We start from the raw sequence: 17417 nt of genomic DNA, 5'->3' as shown, positions 1-17417 counted from the left end.
TATGCTATATGATAAATAAATGCTCATTTTTATCATTAAATTTATCTTGAAAACGATGCATAATTCCCTTGCTACAATTTATCATTGTGAATTTCATCATTTTTGTCATAACAAAAACAATGGGTTACAATATGGCATGTTATTCCACAATAATGACAAATAATACCAAAATTATTGGAATTTCTATCCACAACCCTCTAAAACCTGCATGTCACCAAAATTTGTTTTGTTAGTTACCGCAAGCACATCTCATACCTTGGTCTCTTGAAGAGGGAATGTCATGTCTCCTTCTTAAACTTGAGTAGAATACTTGGACTTCTTCACTACTTCTTTCACACGATTCACCCTCCATGTTTATCTCTTTAATAATCACCAACTCATCAAATTCTAAAAATGGCTTCCATACATACATAGAAGTAACAAAATATTTCTAAACCTTCACATTATCAAGACCACAAAGTAGATAAAACTAAATCACCATCATTTGGCATTGGATGAATGGCTTCCGAAGAATGTGCAATGCTTTTCACCTTCAAAACATACTCATCTACAAATATCCACTCTTTCTTCAATATATCCAACTCTTGCTTGAGCTTAAAAAATTTTGCATTTGTATTACTGAAATTTTCTCAAGTTATCCAATGTGCATATGAACTCTTCATTTCTAATATACCCCAACATAGTGTTACTCTTGTAAGAACTCTCATAAATAGTGCATATGAACTCTTCATTTCTGATATAACCCAACATAGTGTTACTCTTGTAGCAACTCTCATACATAGTTGATATCGTTTAAGAGGTGATTAATGTCATGTTAATTTGCCATCCTTTATCGAGATGTGCACCTATAGAGAGCTTGCATTGCCACCGACGATTACTCGAGAGGCTTTTGCCCGCTCCTCCAGCCGAGAGAAGAGGAAATCTGAGCTGGGGTGTAGAGAGAGAGAGAGAGAGAGAGAGAGGGTTGATCTCAGGAACAATCCCGAGGAGAGAGAGAGGGGGGAGAGAGAATGAATGAATGAATTGATCTTTGGGAACAATCCCGAGAAGAGAGAAACTGCCATTTCAACACATCTGACGAGAGTATTGATCTGGGAAACAATCCCGAGAAGGGAGAGAATGCCATTTCCACACATCCAATAAAGCAGAAGTTGTACAATTTAATCAAATCGAGCAGAAAACAGGAGAATTTCAAGGGATGATTACGTTGCCCAATTCGATCTCGCATCAGGCATCTTGAGTCTTCTACGCTTTGGCACTTTTGACAGACTACATTGTACAGTTATTGGGACATTCGATCAGATTGAAGCATCAAACACTCTACTTTTGCACATTTTCAGGTGCACATGGATAGATCACATTCTTCATAAAGCATTGCACAAAGACTACATTCACATGGCTCAATCAATACATAATTGAAGAAGCACTGCGCATTTGATACTGGTTTGTGAATCCCCAGGATCATCAGGCTCGCTTGAAAGAAAGAATTCTGGCACGGCAATCATGTAATCAGGTGGCCCTGCTGTACTAAATTGTGCAGCCATGCCACTTACAAGGTATGAAATCAGGAATGAATACAGCCTTTCCAACCCTGAATTGTACAGGGCTGTGGCCAAAGATGATCCTGAGGGCTTATTGGAAGGAGTGGCCATGGCAGGCCTGGTGGGCATCGTTCGGCAACTAGGTGACCTTGCAGAGTAAGATCCTTTTTAACCTAGCACTGACCTACCATATTCTTCTCTGTGCTTTGCTCAAAGCATTTTCTGCATATGTGCCGACAGCTGTGAAGGGCTAGCTAATCTTTAAAACTCCTAGAAAGCAAACGTCTGTGACATGTGTTGAAATCATTACTCCTAATTAAGATGGGAAGCTAGGAAATAACTAGCAGATGCAAGATACAAAACTGTAGCTTGATATTGTAACAAAGAGGGTACCGAAATCTATCGGAATAATTGTGCTCTTTGCTTCCTAGTGTTATAATCCTCCTGGAAATCAACATAGATGTTTTGTCTCAAGATAAACGAGACTCGAGTTATTGAATGTAGACCCACTAGAATTGACTCTGAATATGCAATTGTTATTGCAAAAGCCAAGTTGCCAACTTCCAATAGCCTAGATTTATACCCTTTTTAACCAGGATAATTTTTTCTCTCTTCTACAATGATTCCCATTCATAATCACACAAAATGTTGAATGTTATGGTGTTCCCCTCTTCTTTGGGTTTGAGGGGAAGCCACAAGAGGAAAGGCTTGGTTCTCATTTGCACAGAAAGGCATCTCACCTCTGCATTTGTCCTCCTTGATGGTTCCCCTAGTAGCTTCTCAAGGACAATAGTGTCCAGCCAGATGGCCAAAATGATCTGTCAGAGGAGTCCTCTATGGTGTAATTGCCTGATTGCATTGAGGTGTCAGTCATTCAAAGTAACAACAACAGTCATTTAGTGCTTGGAAATCTACATAACTGTAAAGGCTTGTAGCTTAAGGCTGGCCTGAGTATGATATCTTTGTCAAAAACCTGAGAAAAGCATCTTAGCTCTCTATCAAATCTCTTGAGCTAATGTGACCATTGTGAGCCATCAGCCAAACAAACATTACCTCCTGCAGGGCCTCAAATTCCTATACTAGAAATTTTTGTATGGAAATCTGTAGATAAGCACTATATCCTCCAACATTCAAGTGTAGGAGGAGTACCACATATCTACCATTTGATTCCCCTCCCTAGGCAGAGGGGAGAGCTGTAAAATGCATCCTATCTTCAAATGATAGGATAAGACCAGCATTAAGGGGTCCCCTGAAACATATTGCATGGAGACCACTGTATGACCTTAGAAGATCGTGACCTGGGGTTTCATAGAGTGACTGGCTCAAAATCTCCTGTAGGTGGTCTTTGTTTTTGGGAGAGATAGAGCTTGGAAAATGGCTGACCAAGCACATATTCAAGTGCTGTTGATCATCTTTCCATAGTGGTCCTTGAAGCTAGTGCTAAGCTAATGGGTCTTAACTTTGCAAACAGTGTGCCTACTCCTTGATTGAGTCAAGCTTAGACAAGAGGCATGTTAGATTGAGCTTGTATTATGTGTTTAAGTTGGGCAGGCTTGTGAGATGTTGTGGCTAGTGAGCAAGGCAGCCCTTGAAAACTAAAGGCTTGAACTCAGAGTCCAGCTTCCCACCTTCCAAATATGTCTATATCAAGGCACAATGTAGGTTGAGAATTTTCCCTGAAACATCATGATTGTCACATGGCCATAGATCCAGACGCTGTAGCCAGTGTCTGGACCACTTGGATACAAGGCACAATGTAGGTTGAGAATTTTCCCTGAAACATCATGATTGTCACATGGCCATAGATCCAGACACTGTAGCCACAGTATCTGGGCCACTTGGATACAAGGCTACCCTTTCTTGACAGATTGCCTTCATCATCCTTGTGATCCTATCTTGATTCTGTAGGTCATTCAGGAAATCTAACTCCCTAGATCCTATCTCGATCCCTTATGTCATTCTCGAAATCCATACCCTAACAAGTAGATATCCAGTATATTTATAATCCAAGACCAACTACACAGTCCTCCCATGCTAGGTCCAATAACTTCAATTCTTGTTCTTTTCCTATTCATGGAAAACTTCCTTTCAAAATTCTCTCACATGCATCACAAAGACGTACACAAGTAATATGTTCTTTGTAACATGGATCAATAATTCATTTGGTCAGTCATTGATGGTGACATTCCCTATGCTTAAATTAGCTGCTTCAAAGATCCTGAAAATTTTCAGCAAAATATAGGTATTTTGGTCTTCATTGACTAGTCAACATTTTATGTGACAAGAGCTTGTGTACTCAATTACCCCACTTGTCCTCACATGCTGTTTATGCAAAACTTCACAAAACCTATTACCAGCTCTACATTTAAGAGTCATAATGCACTTGTCCTCACATGCTGTTTATGCAAAACTTCACAAAACCTATTACCAGCTCTACATTTAAGAGTCGTAATGCACTTGTCCTCACATACTGATTCCCGAACTTCACAAAACCTATTACCAGCCTGTATTGAAAAGTTCAGCACAATACTTCAGCAAAGTGCAAATTTGCAACCTTGTCTAAAGGAGAATGTATTGTGGCTTTCACAAGCTAAAAGCTATCACAACTTGAGTATCAAATGAATGCTCAGCGTTATGATAAAGGGAAATGTTGAATGAAGATGGAAATGAAATGGCTGGTACAATGAACCTGTTGAGGTGTAGTATTAAAAACAATGTAGTACAAGGAGTGTAGTGAAGGTGCTGACTGCTGTAGAAGCTGAAACATGGCTGAAGGCTCAAAGTAGAGGACGATACTAGGCTACACAGGGTTCACCAGGCTGCAAGGAATAGTCTCCATTTAGGTGCCAAAGATGAAAGGATTTCTGCATTTTGTATCAGGGCAGCAACAGGAAGCTCTGCGATGTTTGATAAAATCTGTGTTATGGCTGGTAATCAGAGCAGCAGTCTAGGCAGTCAAAGTTGGACGAAATGCAGGTTTAACTGCTGTGACAGCAGTCAACAATGGCATGGGAGCTGGTATAATAGTGCCCAATTTCTGGATCCAGTAATGATGACATGGCAAGTCTGGACAGGTCATGGCTGCATTAAGAACACTGCTGGTTAGGTGATGGGACAGTAGGAAACAGAGCAGTCATGGATAGCAGGGAGCTGTTGTGGGCTGTGGTAGCTGGTGTGGAAGTTGGCTGCTGATTATGAATGATGAGGTATCAATGCTATAATAATGCAAGATGAAGAATGGTTCTTCCTCGACTTTATTTTTATAGAGTTTGGATTTTTCAAGCTAATCAATTTGTCCCTTTTTTGGACTGTTATCAAAGCAAAAGCAGCAGTCCATGGGTGCACATCAGCTGCCCGAGAGCCTACCAAGGCTATGGAGGCAATGTATATGTTCCTTCAGATAGACCTATTTAAAGGATCTGGCTTTATTTTTTTTCATGGCTCGTAATGACAGTAATGGGGAAAATTAGACATCCTCCATAAACAGAATCTGTGCAAGAAAAGGGTGATGAGGTGGTATAGATGAGGAAATAACTGCCATAAACTCTGGCATAGTAGACTGCCTCACTGTGCTATGCTGCAAATATAGTGGATCCAAGTCGGCACTCCTTTGACAAAGGAAAAGAGGTATATACATATTGCAAGGAGTTTTCACCCTTGGATGGGTGCTTGCAAATACAGGTTTTTGCCTCATCCAAAGCACTCTGTTTTACATTAACGCAATGCCAATGCATGGGGAGATGCAAGGGGTAATGCAAAGTGATGTGTTCAAACAGAACGCTATACAAAGTGCAATGGTGCCACTTGAGCACTACCCTTGGTTGCCCAAGTGCTCTTTTACAAGCATGAATCATCAAGATGCAAATGCATGATGATATAAAGGGATGATTGAATCAATACAATGTGACCAAGAACTTGGAAGCACCAAGAGAAGAATATCTCCCCCTCTCACCATCAGACAGTGGAAGGAGAAGTAAGCACCCCCTCTCGCCCCAACATGTCAATGGGGTGGAGGAGAAGCATCCAAAGAAGAAGAATGATATGCATGTCTAGTCAAAAACTTATGAAAGGAAGGGCCTCCATAGTAGTATCAAAGAAGTCTGTAGCATAGCCTCAGAGAAGAAGTGTCCGTGTTGGTCCGGAATGTGAAACCCAACCAAAGAGTGGCAACCAAGATAGAAAGTCAAACTATCCAATCTTGTGCTCTGATCAAATCGTTAGGTCTTGTAGGATTAGTTCCAAACTGAATGCAGCACAAATACCACAAGAGACCAGAGGATATGCATACCGCAACTTCAATGGAATTGCTTAAGGTGTTTTTATGGGTGTGTGATTTGTTTTGGTTTTTAGGTATTCCCACTACCAATAGGTAGGCACGCTAAATATGTAGGAAAGTAGAGTAGAAATGTACAATAGAATAGTGAATAGAGGCTAGAGTGAGACTTGCTAAAATCGAATGATATGCAGGTGGGAATAATGGTAGGGTTGCAATCAATGTTAGTAACATTTGAACTGAGAAAGGGAGGAGGCTCCATGATTCACTGGACTAGAGGAGGGCTAACCGCTATTGGCTACACTAGATGTATATGGCAACTCAAGAAGAGAAGAGAAAGTTGCATCCGGTCGATCCTCAAGAGAGACAAGGAGCACCTAAGGACCAAAGTCCATGGGAGGGTTAGCGAATCAATCAGATAATCCTATGGGTATAATAGGGGCAGGCTGATATTGATCAGTGTTGGTACCTTGCTAGCATGGAGGATGACCCCCTCTCAGCTGTGAAGGAGGGGCAAAGTGCCCTCTCTTGATGTGCTCAAGTTTCCAGGTGGGAAAGAAGGTTGAGTCTTGGGCAAATTGCCCTTGGCCTTCACTCGTCATCAAAATGACTAGACTTTTGGAAATGCTGCCAATGCCTGTTTTTCTTGGGTATATTTTGCCAACCTGGTTTCAAGCTTGGAGGAGTGTTGTGTTGCTTCTCACTATCCAAGTGATTGTTGTTAGTGTTCTTACCACCTCCTTGCTTCCTATTTTGTGTGGTGGAAGCCAAGGCCCCCTCTGAACGTTGCATATGGGTTTTCTTATGAATGGGATTGATTAACCTGCAAAATGCAATAGAAGGTGGGTAACTAGGATTGTGAGATGACTTGCTGCATAAACTTGAAATATTTAGGTAGCAACTTATTCATACACAAAGTGACTTGATCGTTAGCTGACTTTGGTGGGCCAGTTGTGGCAATTCGGTGAGTAGATGGTGATGCTCAACCAACTTGACAATCAAATCATCCTTCTCAATGATTTTGAACTCTTGGAGTTTGTGGTCGAAATTGATACGCCAAGTACATGAGTAGCATAGTAGTCAACTAGATGTGTACAATACTCAAATGTAAGATGAAGTGCTAAAGTTGGGAGTGAAATGTGGGTATAAGACCTTGCATGAGCTCGACTATGGCTATGGCATTTCTACTCTTCCAAGAGCAAACTACCTTGTATGAGAATCAACAAGGGCCAAGTTGGGGTTTCTGCCCTAAATAAGTTCCCACAAGCCTTGGGAATCCTAGATATGCCGCATGAAATTAGACCAAGTTGTAAAGTTGGATGTGTTGAAATGGGTCTTAGCAATAAGTACATTCTTGGTTGATGCAGATGCATGGATGGATGTGTGAGATAAAGACTACTTGAAGCACACAAACACCTCCGACTTAAAATTTAGAGGGCAAACACCCACCAATCGAAGGTGTCCTCATAAGACCACAAACATCATTGCATACAGCAGTAATTTCTGAGTCACCCTAACTGAACCATCCTTAGGGAAGATAGCAAATTGTGCTTTGTCAAGAATATGGCCCTCACATACATGTCCTGCAGGAGCTTGCAAACGTGGCAAATCAAACACCATATCTTGCCGAACAGACACAACAAGAACCCAGTATTCGAGTGTCCAAAATGTCACAAATCAATGCATTGGTCACATTAGGCAGGTTCAGGCATTATTATGCCTCCTTGATAGGACTGGGCATGTATAATGAGTGAATGTTCGAATAACTCCACAGATCAATGTATTGCTTTTGCACTAGGCATACTCAAATACCTTATTGTGCATGCTTGATGATGTCAATTGGGATTGGTCATGTGTAATGAGAGCTCAGCATACCAAGTGGATTTTTTCCCCGTGCCAAAATCAAGCAATTGAAGCATTATTTTATTGTCTCTCAGATAAAAAGCTTTACCTCGTTACATAATACAAGCAATATCTTTATTTTGCCTTCATCTAATAATTTTTGGCATGATATTTCAGTTTTGCAGCCGAGGTTTTTCATGACTTGCATGAGGAGGTTTCAGCTACAGCTGCAAGGGGCCATGATCTCCTTGTTCGTATTCAGCAGCTAGAGGTGGAACTTCCAGTTATTGAGAAGTTGATGCTCGTGGAGTTAAATCATATGAACTTCCATTACAACCCAGGTATAAGCTTACATAGGAATACACTTAGGATGGTTAGAATATGTCATGATTCTACATGTTTATGATTAGAATGTTTTATCCATCATTTCAGTTTACCTGACAACAGGTACATCATCTCTAGAAGATTTGCAAGTATGTTTTCCATACACTCAAAGTCTGAAATTTTTATATGTGAAAAGGTGTGGAATGGCATGCAAATATTTGCAATGAGCAAAATCATCTCACCCAGGGAGACTTGCCTCGATTCATCCGCCATGCTTATCAGGACTGCAGGGGTCCACCAAGGCTTTCTCTGCTTGATAAGTAAGTTGTCAATTGCTGATACACATTTTTCACCTGTAAAAGATTAAGCTGACATTACTGCTTCATCAATAGTAGTTAATGAGTGATATCTGCATAGTCAATTGACATTGTTATTTGTATCAGATTTGATGTTGCAGGAGCTGGGGCTTGCTTGAAAAGGTACACCGATCCATCTTTCTTCAAAACAGAATGGGCAAGCTCAGAGTTGTTGAAAGCAGAAAGAGAACAGCTAAACAAGAGGGCTCGAAAGAACAAGGTAGATTTCAACTACTAAAGATAGTACTGGTGTTGTCACGGTTCACTTTGTACGTGCAAGGGATCCTGTAATTGAACTTTTCTTCGCTAAGAAAGTTGCATTTGTGTCCATTCAAATATATAGATGATTTCACAGCACACCACTTCTATTCTTCCTAATATTCAGGTAAAAATAGGTCCTACAGGTGTTTTTAAAGATTTTCAGCTAAAAAGCATTCACATCAAAAAGGTGTTCACGCTAACGAAATGGATTTACTGTGCAGATGAAAATCCATCGGCGGCGAAATAAAGAGCTTAGGGAAGCAATCCATGCTTCACATTTGCATACAAGGTAAAGCACTATCCTTTTTAAGATTAACCGCATTACTGTTTCCACAAACCTTTCTGCAACTTATGTTTACTGTTAATTTGGCAGAACGCATCATTCACCTTTAGATGTGGATACTGATTCAGGCACTCAAATCCATTCTCCCAACAATGCTTCAAGTGTGCTTGACGTGGAGGGTAAATCAAGCATTGTTTTCCCTACTCTTGTTTTGAGGGTAGAAAAAGTGGTTACATCAAGTACAGTAGTCCCTCCACTTGATCTGACAGTAGAAAAATCTGCAAGTTTGAATTCTACTTTGAAATCAGATGATCCACTTTTGCTGCATGGACATGCCACTTCACAACATTCTCAAAGAAAACTACCACTTGAATGCAATGAGGATAGTAGTAATCTCTTGGAAAGCCATGTGCATGACACAATGTCCCCTCGCATCCTTGTGAAAGGTATGGTTGACGAGACAGATGCAGAAGCAGACAAGGTTGAGGTGAAAAGTCCCACTGATGCACACTTGCAAAATGATGAAGCTGATTTGCACTTCAAGTCAGAAGCAAATCAGCTTGATGCTGCCAGTGAAATTGAACATTGCATGGATGCACTTACTACAATGAATTCAGAGCTAGATATAGAACCAGAATTTAAAACAAAACCTATGGCAGATCATGGCTCAAGCTCAGAAGTCACAGATAAAAAACCTTACAAACTTTTCCATAACCAACCCCCTGATAATTTGCACATCTCACACAAGGAAGATCTCAATACAGATGAAACAAATATTATCAAATACATCGAAAACCCAGTATTGATGAATAAAATGGGCAATGTAACTCCAAGGCAGGTTAGTCAGATATCTCAAGCCGATGTCAAGCATATCTCCAATATGATTCAGGAAAGTAGTAATGAAAGCTTGATTTCAAGTCTTTCGCCTGTGAAGCACAATAGAATTTCAGAAACAGAAGATTATCTAGATTCGGAGAGCATTGATCATGTGTCAGAGACACCCCAAATTTCAGAGGTTAATGATTACAGCTATGACTCGGATAAACTCTCAGCCACATTTCAACCACTGCCAGATTCGTGTGTGAAGCATGACAGAATTTCAGAAACAGAAGATTATCTAGATTCAGAGAGCATTGATCATGTGTCAGAGACACCCCAAATTTCAGAGGTTAATGATTATGGCTATGACTCGGATAAACTCTCAACCACATTTCACCCACTTCCAGATCCTGCCATTTCGTTTGTTAAGGGGTCTCATATTGGATCTTCTATGTATCTTGGATCTCTTTCTTCTCAGGAACAAGAACAAACACATGAAATGTTTCATCAAGCAGCTAAAATTCCGGCATTGGAGAGGGACAACTATATACGCTCTGAAAGCGAACCTAGTGAAAGTTGTAAAGAGCTTTCACCATGTTCATCAGCAGGGTCATCTGTTCATCACACTCAATGGAGAAATGCAGGATCTTCTAAGAATTTATCTGATACAGATGATGACATAAGCGTCATGCAAATCTCATCCAGTTCTTTGAGCTCTTCAACACTGTCTAGTCCACGCCCATCAACACTGACAACCACAGTCTTCAATATGGAATTGGGAGGTGAACTGCAATCTCTCCTTTTAAGTCCAGAGTCTGTTGAGTCATCACCAAAGTCTCTGGCTGGTCTAGATGTGGACCATCCCCCGTCCTTAGTACTATGTAGTGAAGATTCCATGGGTTCATCTCCAAGGTCTCTTGATGGCATTTCTAGCAAGTCTCTCACAAAGAGTGCACCTCACTCTCCTCTCTCTTTGATTCAAACAGCTGTTAGCTTCTCAAAGTCTCCAGTACGATCTATGCCTGAATCACCTGTTGTTTCCCTTCAACAATTACCTGCTGATGATTTTTCTCAGTCAGAGCCAAGTGGGAAAAGTAATCCTCGAAAAGATGGTGTGACTAGCGTAAGTCCAAGGCTGCCAATTGAAGAGCCAGAACATTTACCTCCGCATCCACCCTTACCACCGTTAGAATGGCGCATGATGATACGAACACACAGCACCCTCTCAAGTTCCTCCAAGAATCTGGAGTCATCTCTGGCAACTCAGTCTCAGGATGACATATCAGTACAAGATCTCCAAACCCGCACGTATATTTCTGAACTCAAATTGGAAGGCAATTCTGATCTTCCATCTGAGACAGGTAGCCCTCCAGCAGATTCATGTCCTGATTCTTCAATCGCAGGGGCAGAGGTAAACTTTTTGCTAAGTGAGATATCTCTGAAGGGAAGTGTTCTGTCATCAACTGAGGATGTTGGTTCTGTAAGGCTCAATGAGGCTGGTGCCTGCGAAGCCTCTTTGGACCCTGAAACTGAAGGGTTGAGTGATTCATCACCTCCATTCAGTCCTGATGGGTCTGTTCCTGATCCAGGACCCGTAAAGTTTGGCAGGAAAGATTCTCTGATTAAGGCTTTTGCATTACATCATAGAACTGCTGTAAGTATTGATGGTGAAAAAATGGAAGTTTTGTTTGAGGCTACTTTTAATGTGCAGTCGAATAGATTTTGTATCAATTTCCTTAACTGTTTACATGGTCCCTTTTCATTTGATTTTATTTGCCAGCTGAAGTTCCCAGAGTTAAGCCATTTTTCCAGATCAGGAGGTTTGGATGGTAGAGAGGTGTTACTTGAACAAATCAGAACTGGGGTAGATATTGCTTTAGAACTTTTGCTTCTTGAGTTAAGTGACTAGATGAAATAAAAGTACTAATGCCTTCATATTCCTGATAAATTTTGTTTTATCTTTGTGCTTCAAACAGTCCTTTACCTTAAGGCATACAAAAATAGAGAAACAAGAGCCACCCCGTCAAAGTACACATATCAATGTGGCTGCTATACTAGAAAAAGCAAATGCAATCAGACAGGTAAACAGAGATCAGTGCTGCAAGACCTTGGACAAACATTTGCTTACAATCGTTTCACAAAATGCCTTTACTAATTCGCAAATGTGGATTACTAAGACTTTTATGGAATCTACAAAGATTAGAGACTCAGAGCTCAATGGAAGCAGCTTTGCGTTCTTCATACTTGAGTTTTTGAGAAAGTTGTCCTTTGTATAAAGGTCTCTTCTGTGTTTCTTAAGCCTTAGGGTTTTGAAGAGGTTTCTAGCCTTCATATCATGCTTTGGCTGCAGGCCTTTGTGGGTAGCGACGATGAAGATGATGACGATGATGATTGGAGTGATTCTTAAAAGAGGTGACCTGAGTTACATATGAGCGTCGGAGAAGTAAGATAATTTCAAAGCTGCTTGTAATGCTGAATTGCATCTTCAATACATGGTAGCCACGAATTGTTCTCCATGACAGGCGTGACACACTGCTGTAACGGTGAACAAGTACTCTGCATAACTGGACCAACGTGTCAAGCTGTGTTGCTTGTTCAAATTGAAGCTGGAAGCTGCAGGGACATTCCTTGAGAGGCCTACGGTGGTACAAGTATGCTGATTTTAGAGATTTGCAATCGGGATACTGAATCTCAAAGGGGTTATCTTTGTAAAAGACCTACCGTAATATATGCATTGTCTTCTACTCCTGTCACCAACTGGCAACAGGTAATGTCGAGAAGGCCTAGTCGTCTTATTTTCTCCCATATCTCCTGTCAGTAGTACGTTCTTTTCTGAGTTCCCCAGGTCAATCATCGCCACAGTTATGAAAGAGCACTAGCCATCTAGGCCAGCTGTGTCGTATGCAGCAAAACTGAATACAATTAGAACGAATCGATTATCGTCGTTCGTGTTCCATTTCTTTGGTTAGCTCTTCTTGACGACGACAGTCATGCCGCTCCTTTCCTTGGTAGCCTAGGAGCATGGCACCACCTGGCGAAGCAAGTAAAGCAAAAAGTTCAATGAGAGAGAGCGAGAACTAGATGCAAAACTCGACACAACGGGAAACTACCTGTTACGTCTTGTCCTTCTCCCGCCATAGCATGCCCTCTTCACGATGTATTCCACGGAGATCTGTGCGCCAGAACGACGGCATCAATGCCAAATGATGGAGGGGCTCATGCGCATCGTAAGATGGAATATGATTGTGTGCACTGTGCACGCGTCAAAGTACCCTGGGAAGAAGAACTAAGCCATGGGGATTGAATCGCGTGCCCCGCAACTCGTTCCAGTTCCATGATCCATCTGGAAGATTCTGGATTCTGGATGCTTTGTGGCGCCAGGATTAACCGACGCACTTTTTGAATTTTGGAACTTCGATTACTTTGAAACTTGAAGCACGTGCTTATTGACATGGGCACCTGCCACCACGCGTGCTAAGGCCCGGTTCAAGCTTAGGTGGTGAAATCCTATTTGAGACCCTATTAACTTAGGTGGTGTAGTATGTCACATCAAAACCATATATTAGACTTAAATCTACCACCCATTGGCGACAAATCTACAAAGAGCACTAGAGCCATGCCCACTAACTTGAATCAACTGTGCAATCCAAGCTCATGAGTGGAAGGGTGAGAGTTTGCTATATTGTATGGTTCATATCTTCTCTTGAATGATGTATATGCATCCAATGGCAATGCATGGTATGTCTATGAAGCATCTAGCTGCAAGGGATTCGAATGCATCTTGCATTATGGCCAATTGGTGGCACTCAAGCCATGCCCTACAAATGCACCAACTACAATCTGAGCATTATAGCAATGGACCGCTCGCCTACAAGCTCACAAGTGGCTTACATCAATGCAACCATGTACCAATTACGGTTTGGGCATTGCTTCTTTTTCCAAGAAAATAACTTTCTATTAATAACACCTCAGCGAATAACTCAAGGTAAAATACAAAGTACAAGAGACTGTGTGAAGAGTAACTAAGTACATCACAAATACAATGGTTGTGTGAACAACCAATCCGGTGGGTTGTAATGCCAAACCATATGAGGGGTAGTATGGAAGAAAATGCTAGAATCCCATGTCCATAGAAAAGCCTCTCTTCTCTTCCTCATCCTCTTAGAGCTACCCTACATCCTCTCGTCTTCCTCATCCTCTCAGAGTTGCCTTGCATCCTTTCTCATCTCCCGCAAAGAGTGTGAATGATCTCTATCTAGATCCTTGATAGAGCCTCCATTGTGGATACATCCAGAAGGTCAACATCTCACCGTCCAAATATACCAAGCTATGATACTGGCAATCAACTCTGCAATGTCATTGAGTCCAATGTGCCTATGAGTAAACTAGAGTGAGAATCCTACTTATGTATTGTCCGATAATGAGAAAAGAGTAGCTCTCATGAAGATCCTCATAGCCACATGCTGGGCCTTTATCTATGACCCATGCTACAGCCCCCTAGGTAGCCACCATGATCTTTGTTGTGCCATGAAATACTATCCTGAAGGCTCTTCTCCAAACCTCATGGGCTCTAGGGCAACCCCATAAGCAATGTCTTTGTGTCTCCACCACTAGATCACTGTACCTAGGGCACATTATTGGGTCGCTACCATATCCAAGCCATGTGCCAACTGCTAAGCTCCTGTGAGCTACAAGTCATAGGAAGAGATGTATCTTCCTAGGCCTGAAATTATCATGTAACCTCCTACAAAAGTCATAGAGGAACTCTTTTGTGATTCCATGTTCGTGCCAATGGGGGGAGGTTGTTGGTTGTGCTCTAATCCTCCTCATATGTATTCTCCTCCCCAGCCTGGTAGTATAGCCAAAGAAGGGCACATCGCAAGGTCTATCAAGGAATGGATCCCTCCACACCCACTCTCCTAGATCCCATTGTATCTCTAGAGAGGTCTCCTTTGATAAGCTCAACATATCCGTCCATAAACCAAATAGGTGTTTAGGTGTGGGTCAATGTGCCACTTCCTCTTGAAGGGACCCACTACTCTGATCCTTTGTCTAGAGCATCCAATGAATGCTGCCCTTTCAAGGTCCTCTCATTGGAGACAACCATCCTCCTCAACCATAAAAATAAATGTCATGTCTCTACTAATTGCAAAGACTGCTAGAAGAATGTCCTCTCTAGAGAAGAGACCCTGATCCAAGCTTGAGAGGTGGATGTATTTGTATGCCTATTGGCGAAACTCCCTCCATCATGGCCACAAACATAACTCTACCTTCCCTGAGCCCCTGTAGTCTCTATCTCTAAGCCTCCTATCTATAGAAGTTCCTAGAATGCAAACCAAACTCCCAGTGATACAACAACATCTACGAGGGGTGGCGGTTCATCTCCATTAGAGGCTATGATATGCGCTTCAGGAGTCCCAATCATTCCTGGCTTACAATGGGCTTTTCAGTGTAGGTATGAGATTGCAAGGATCTCGAGGTGGGGTGGGTTTTCTCCACAAGCATTAAGGGTCAAAGTTGGTGTTATGGGATTTCAATTCTCTTTGAGAGGATGACACATTAATCTTTTTGGAAGAAGAGTTGCGGTGATGTACCATCCATTACACTTGAGTCAACTCTTATTCATACTTGGAGAATTTCCTAGTGCTCCAATTTGGATCATTGTACTCATTAGGAACATGTGGCAGCTTGGTAGCTCGGGTTCGTATAATGATGATCATATAATGATGATTTCTTGGGTCATTAGGAGTATTTGCCACACACACTCTGCCTCGTTTGGACCTTGATAGATCTTAAAGGCCCCACCGAGATGCTTGTGTCATATGGACTCCTTGTCTTGGCTAAGCATATGGTTATGAAGCTCTTGAGTTAATAGTGTCTCAAATAGGATTTCACAATGATGATGGTATTGGTAGTGGCTTTAGGTCTACATAAGTTGAAGGTACACTTCCACTAAGGATGGTAGTGTCAATGACAACGATGGTAGTATCAATATGTATCAATGATAGTTGGTTCAAGCTTTCTAGACGTGTCTAGCTTTTGGTCAAATTCTAGGTGTTGTCATTGGACAATGAGGCTTTGAATGTGAGGTGGTGATAGGACTATCTCTAGTTGGAATCTAGAGACTAAGGTGTTCTCTAAAAATGATTGGCTACTCATTATTCAAGACAAGGTTTGGCCGAGGCTCTCAAGCAACACTTCGTCCCACTAAGTCCAGTTTGGTTTGTATTGGGTTGTCAAGGTTTTCTATATGAAAGTGCTTAAGGCTTAATCCTACACTCCCTCACATACCTCAAGTGGGTGTCTCTTGGATTATAGGAGCTTCAAATCCTAAGTCTTAAGGTGTTGGAAGTCATGAGGTGACTGATAGCTTGTGCTAGCTTTGGTCTCAATTAGAAGGTCACAACTCATATGTGACTCAAGCGGATGGGATAAGTAGATGCCGAAGGAACTTGAATCTTTCTTGCAAGATGCTTAACCTATTTCATACAATTGGTCCTCAAGGAGGTCTCCCAATCACCCACAATGGTCCGTGATGCGTTGTCACTAGGGGTCATGGTCACGTGATTCTGCAAGGTCATAAGCTACCCACTTCAACTTTAGAGAAGATTCCTTGCCAATGACCTGGTGATCTTCAACGCAAGGAGCTAGACCACCAAACCATGAGCAAGTCATCCCTCCGATCCCAAAAAGACAAGTTTACTACTAGGCAATGACTAATTGACCACTTCCCATCAATCAACCTATCCACAATGAATGACTGAGTGCGTACGGCTCTTGTTGGTGCAAAACCTATAATTCAGCTCATAAACCTACAATTCCATTATGGGGAATGGTATGAGATCCCATGATTACAATTTGTTTGAAACTGTCCCCGAGAGTCCTTGAACTAGCTTTTTAGGCCCCCCAAACAGCCTGCTGAGCTCTAGCAACAGCCTTTTCTACTATAACTGCCTCAATACACCTCTTGGGCTGATAATAATAGTACTTTTTTTTAACTAAGCATGGGCGTGAAGTCCTTTCTTAGCTCAGTTCGTACCTCTTCAAACTATCTACCCTCAAGCCCCATTAAGAGGAGCTACTCGACATTGCAGAGAACTAACGCACTGCAATAGGTGGTATCTATGATACCCATGGTCAATAATCAATGATTATTAGAGAAATTGCAAGTTTTTGTCCTGCTTTGGCTGAATACTATGAGAGTTTTGATTGCTCGCACAGTTTGGCTTAGACTTTCACTAGTCCAACTAGCCAATGGTGGCACCATCACAGCTAGTTTGCTCCCTTGTTGGGTCAAGTGGTTTGCCCAAACCTATGCCTCAAGTTCCAATCAAATTTCATCTATTTTTTTGCTGCTCTCACATAGTAAATTACAAAAATTTCCTATTTGATCATTCAATCAACAACATGACCAAGAACAGTTTGATTGCAAGCCATGTAAACTAGTTAAGCTACTGTGCTTATACTTCATACAACCAACAAATTTTCAAAAAAATTTAATTCTTTCTAGGAATTCAAATAGTAATTTTCAGTAATCAACTCATCCAATTGCTTGGGCAAAACACTTTCAATCACAAGCTTGATAATCACACTATTTCCACAACAATCAAGCATTGACAAGTGTTTGGTAAAACACCAAGCAATCAGTCATAGATTTTTGATTGTTCATGATGATTCGACATTCAAAAACTGAAAATTTTATTGGATTAATTGAATTC

At 41.4% G+C, this 17417-nt stretch overlaps 1 protein-coding gene and 1 long non-coding RNA gene across 4 annotated transcripts; one reads left to right on the top strand and one right to left on the bottom strand.

Moving 5' to 3' along the window:
- The first annotated feature begins 866 nt into the window (after nucleotides 1-866).
- Nucleotides 867-12186, top strand: LOC148030881 (uncharacterized). Of its 3 annotated transcripts, XM_087684417.1 has the most exons (11): nucleotides 867-1340; nucleotides 1460-1697; nucleotides 7834-7997; nucleotides 8177-8300; nucleotides 8424-8556; nucleotides 8680-8721; nucleotides 8819-8886; nucleotides 8971-11353; nucleotides 11480-11563; nucleotides 11676-11780; nucleotides 12050-12186. In XM_087684417.1, the coding sequence occupies exons 2-11, from the start codon at nucleotides 1543-1545 to the stop codon at nucleotides 12104-12106; spliced, it is 3315 nt and encodes a 1104-aa protein (XP_087540543.1). In that variant the 5' UTR covers nucleotides 867-1340; nucleotides 1460-1542; the 3' UTR covers nucleotides 12107-12186. The 3 variants fall into 3 exon arrangements, with proteins under 3 accessions (XP_087540543.1, XP_087540545.1, XP_087540544.1); XM_087684419.1 differs by lacking the exon at nucleotides 8680-8721; XM_087684418.1 differs by lacking the exon at nucleotides 867-1340 and having other exon boundaries at nucleotides 1353-1697.
- LOC148030880 (uncharacterized) lies at nucleotides 7932-13041 on the bottom strand. The gene is made up of 4 exons (XR_015691823.1): nucleotides 12810-13041; nucleotides 12421-12730; nucleotides 11944-12336; nucleotides 7932-8333 (listed from the first exon to the last, which is right to left on the bottom strand). It is a non-coding gene; the product is annotated as an uncharacterized LOC148030880 (long non-coding RNA).
- Between the last annotated feature and the right edge of the window lie 4376 nt (nucleotides 13042-17417).

This window comes from Lygodium microphyllum, chromosome 9, assembly GCF_053477565.2.
Source record: "Lygodium microphyllum isolate KBCC chromosome 9, Lygodium_microphyllum_v1.1.10, whole genome shotgun sequence".
NCBI lineage: Eukaryota > Viridiplantae > Streptophyta > Polypodiopsida > Schizaeales > Lygodiaceae > Lygodium > Lygodium microphyllum.
The sequence above is the reverse complement of the archived record's forward strand: the minus strand, read 5'-3'. Positions and strand labels throughout refer to the sequence as shown.

Bases quoted from the DNA above. Each gene is read 5' to 3' on its own strand.
- LOC148030881 (XM_087684417.1), top strand. From the start codon at position 1,543: ATGCCACTTACAAGGTATGAAATCAGGAATGAATACAGCCTTTCCAAC. The intron at 7,998-8,176 runs GTATAAGCTTAC...ATATGTGAAAAG, and splicing joins GAACTTCCATTACAACCCAG to GTGTGGAATGGCATGCAAAT. The intron at 8,301-8,423 runs GTAAGTTGTCAA...TATTTGTATCAG, and splicing joins AGGCTTTCTCTGCTTGATAA to ATTTGATGTTGCAGGAGCTG.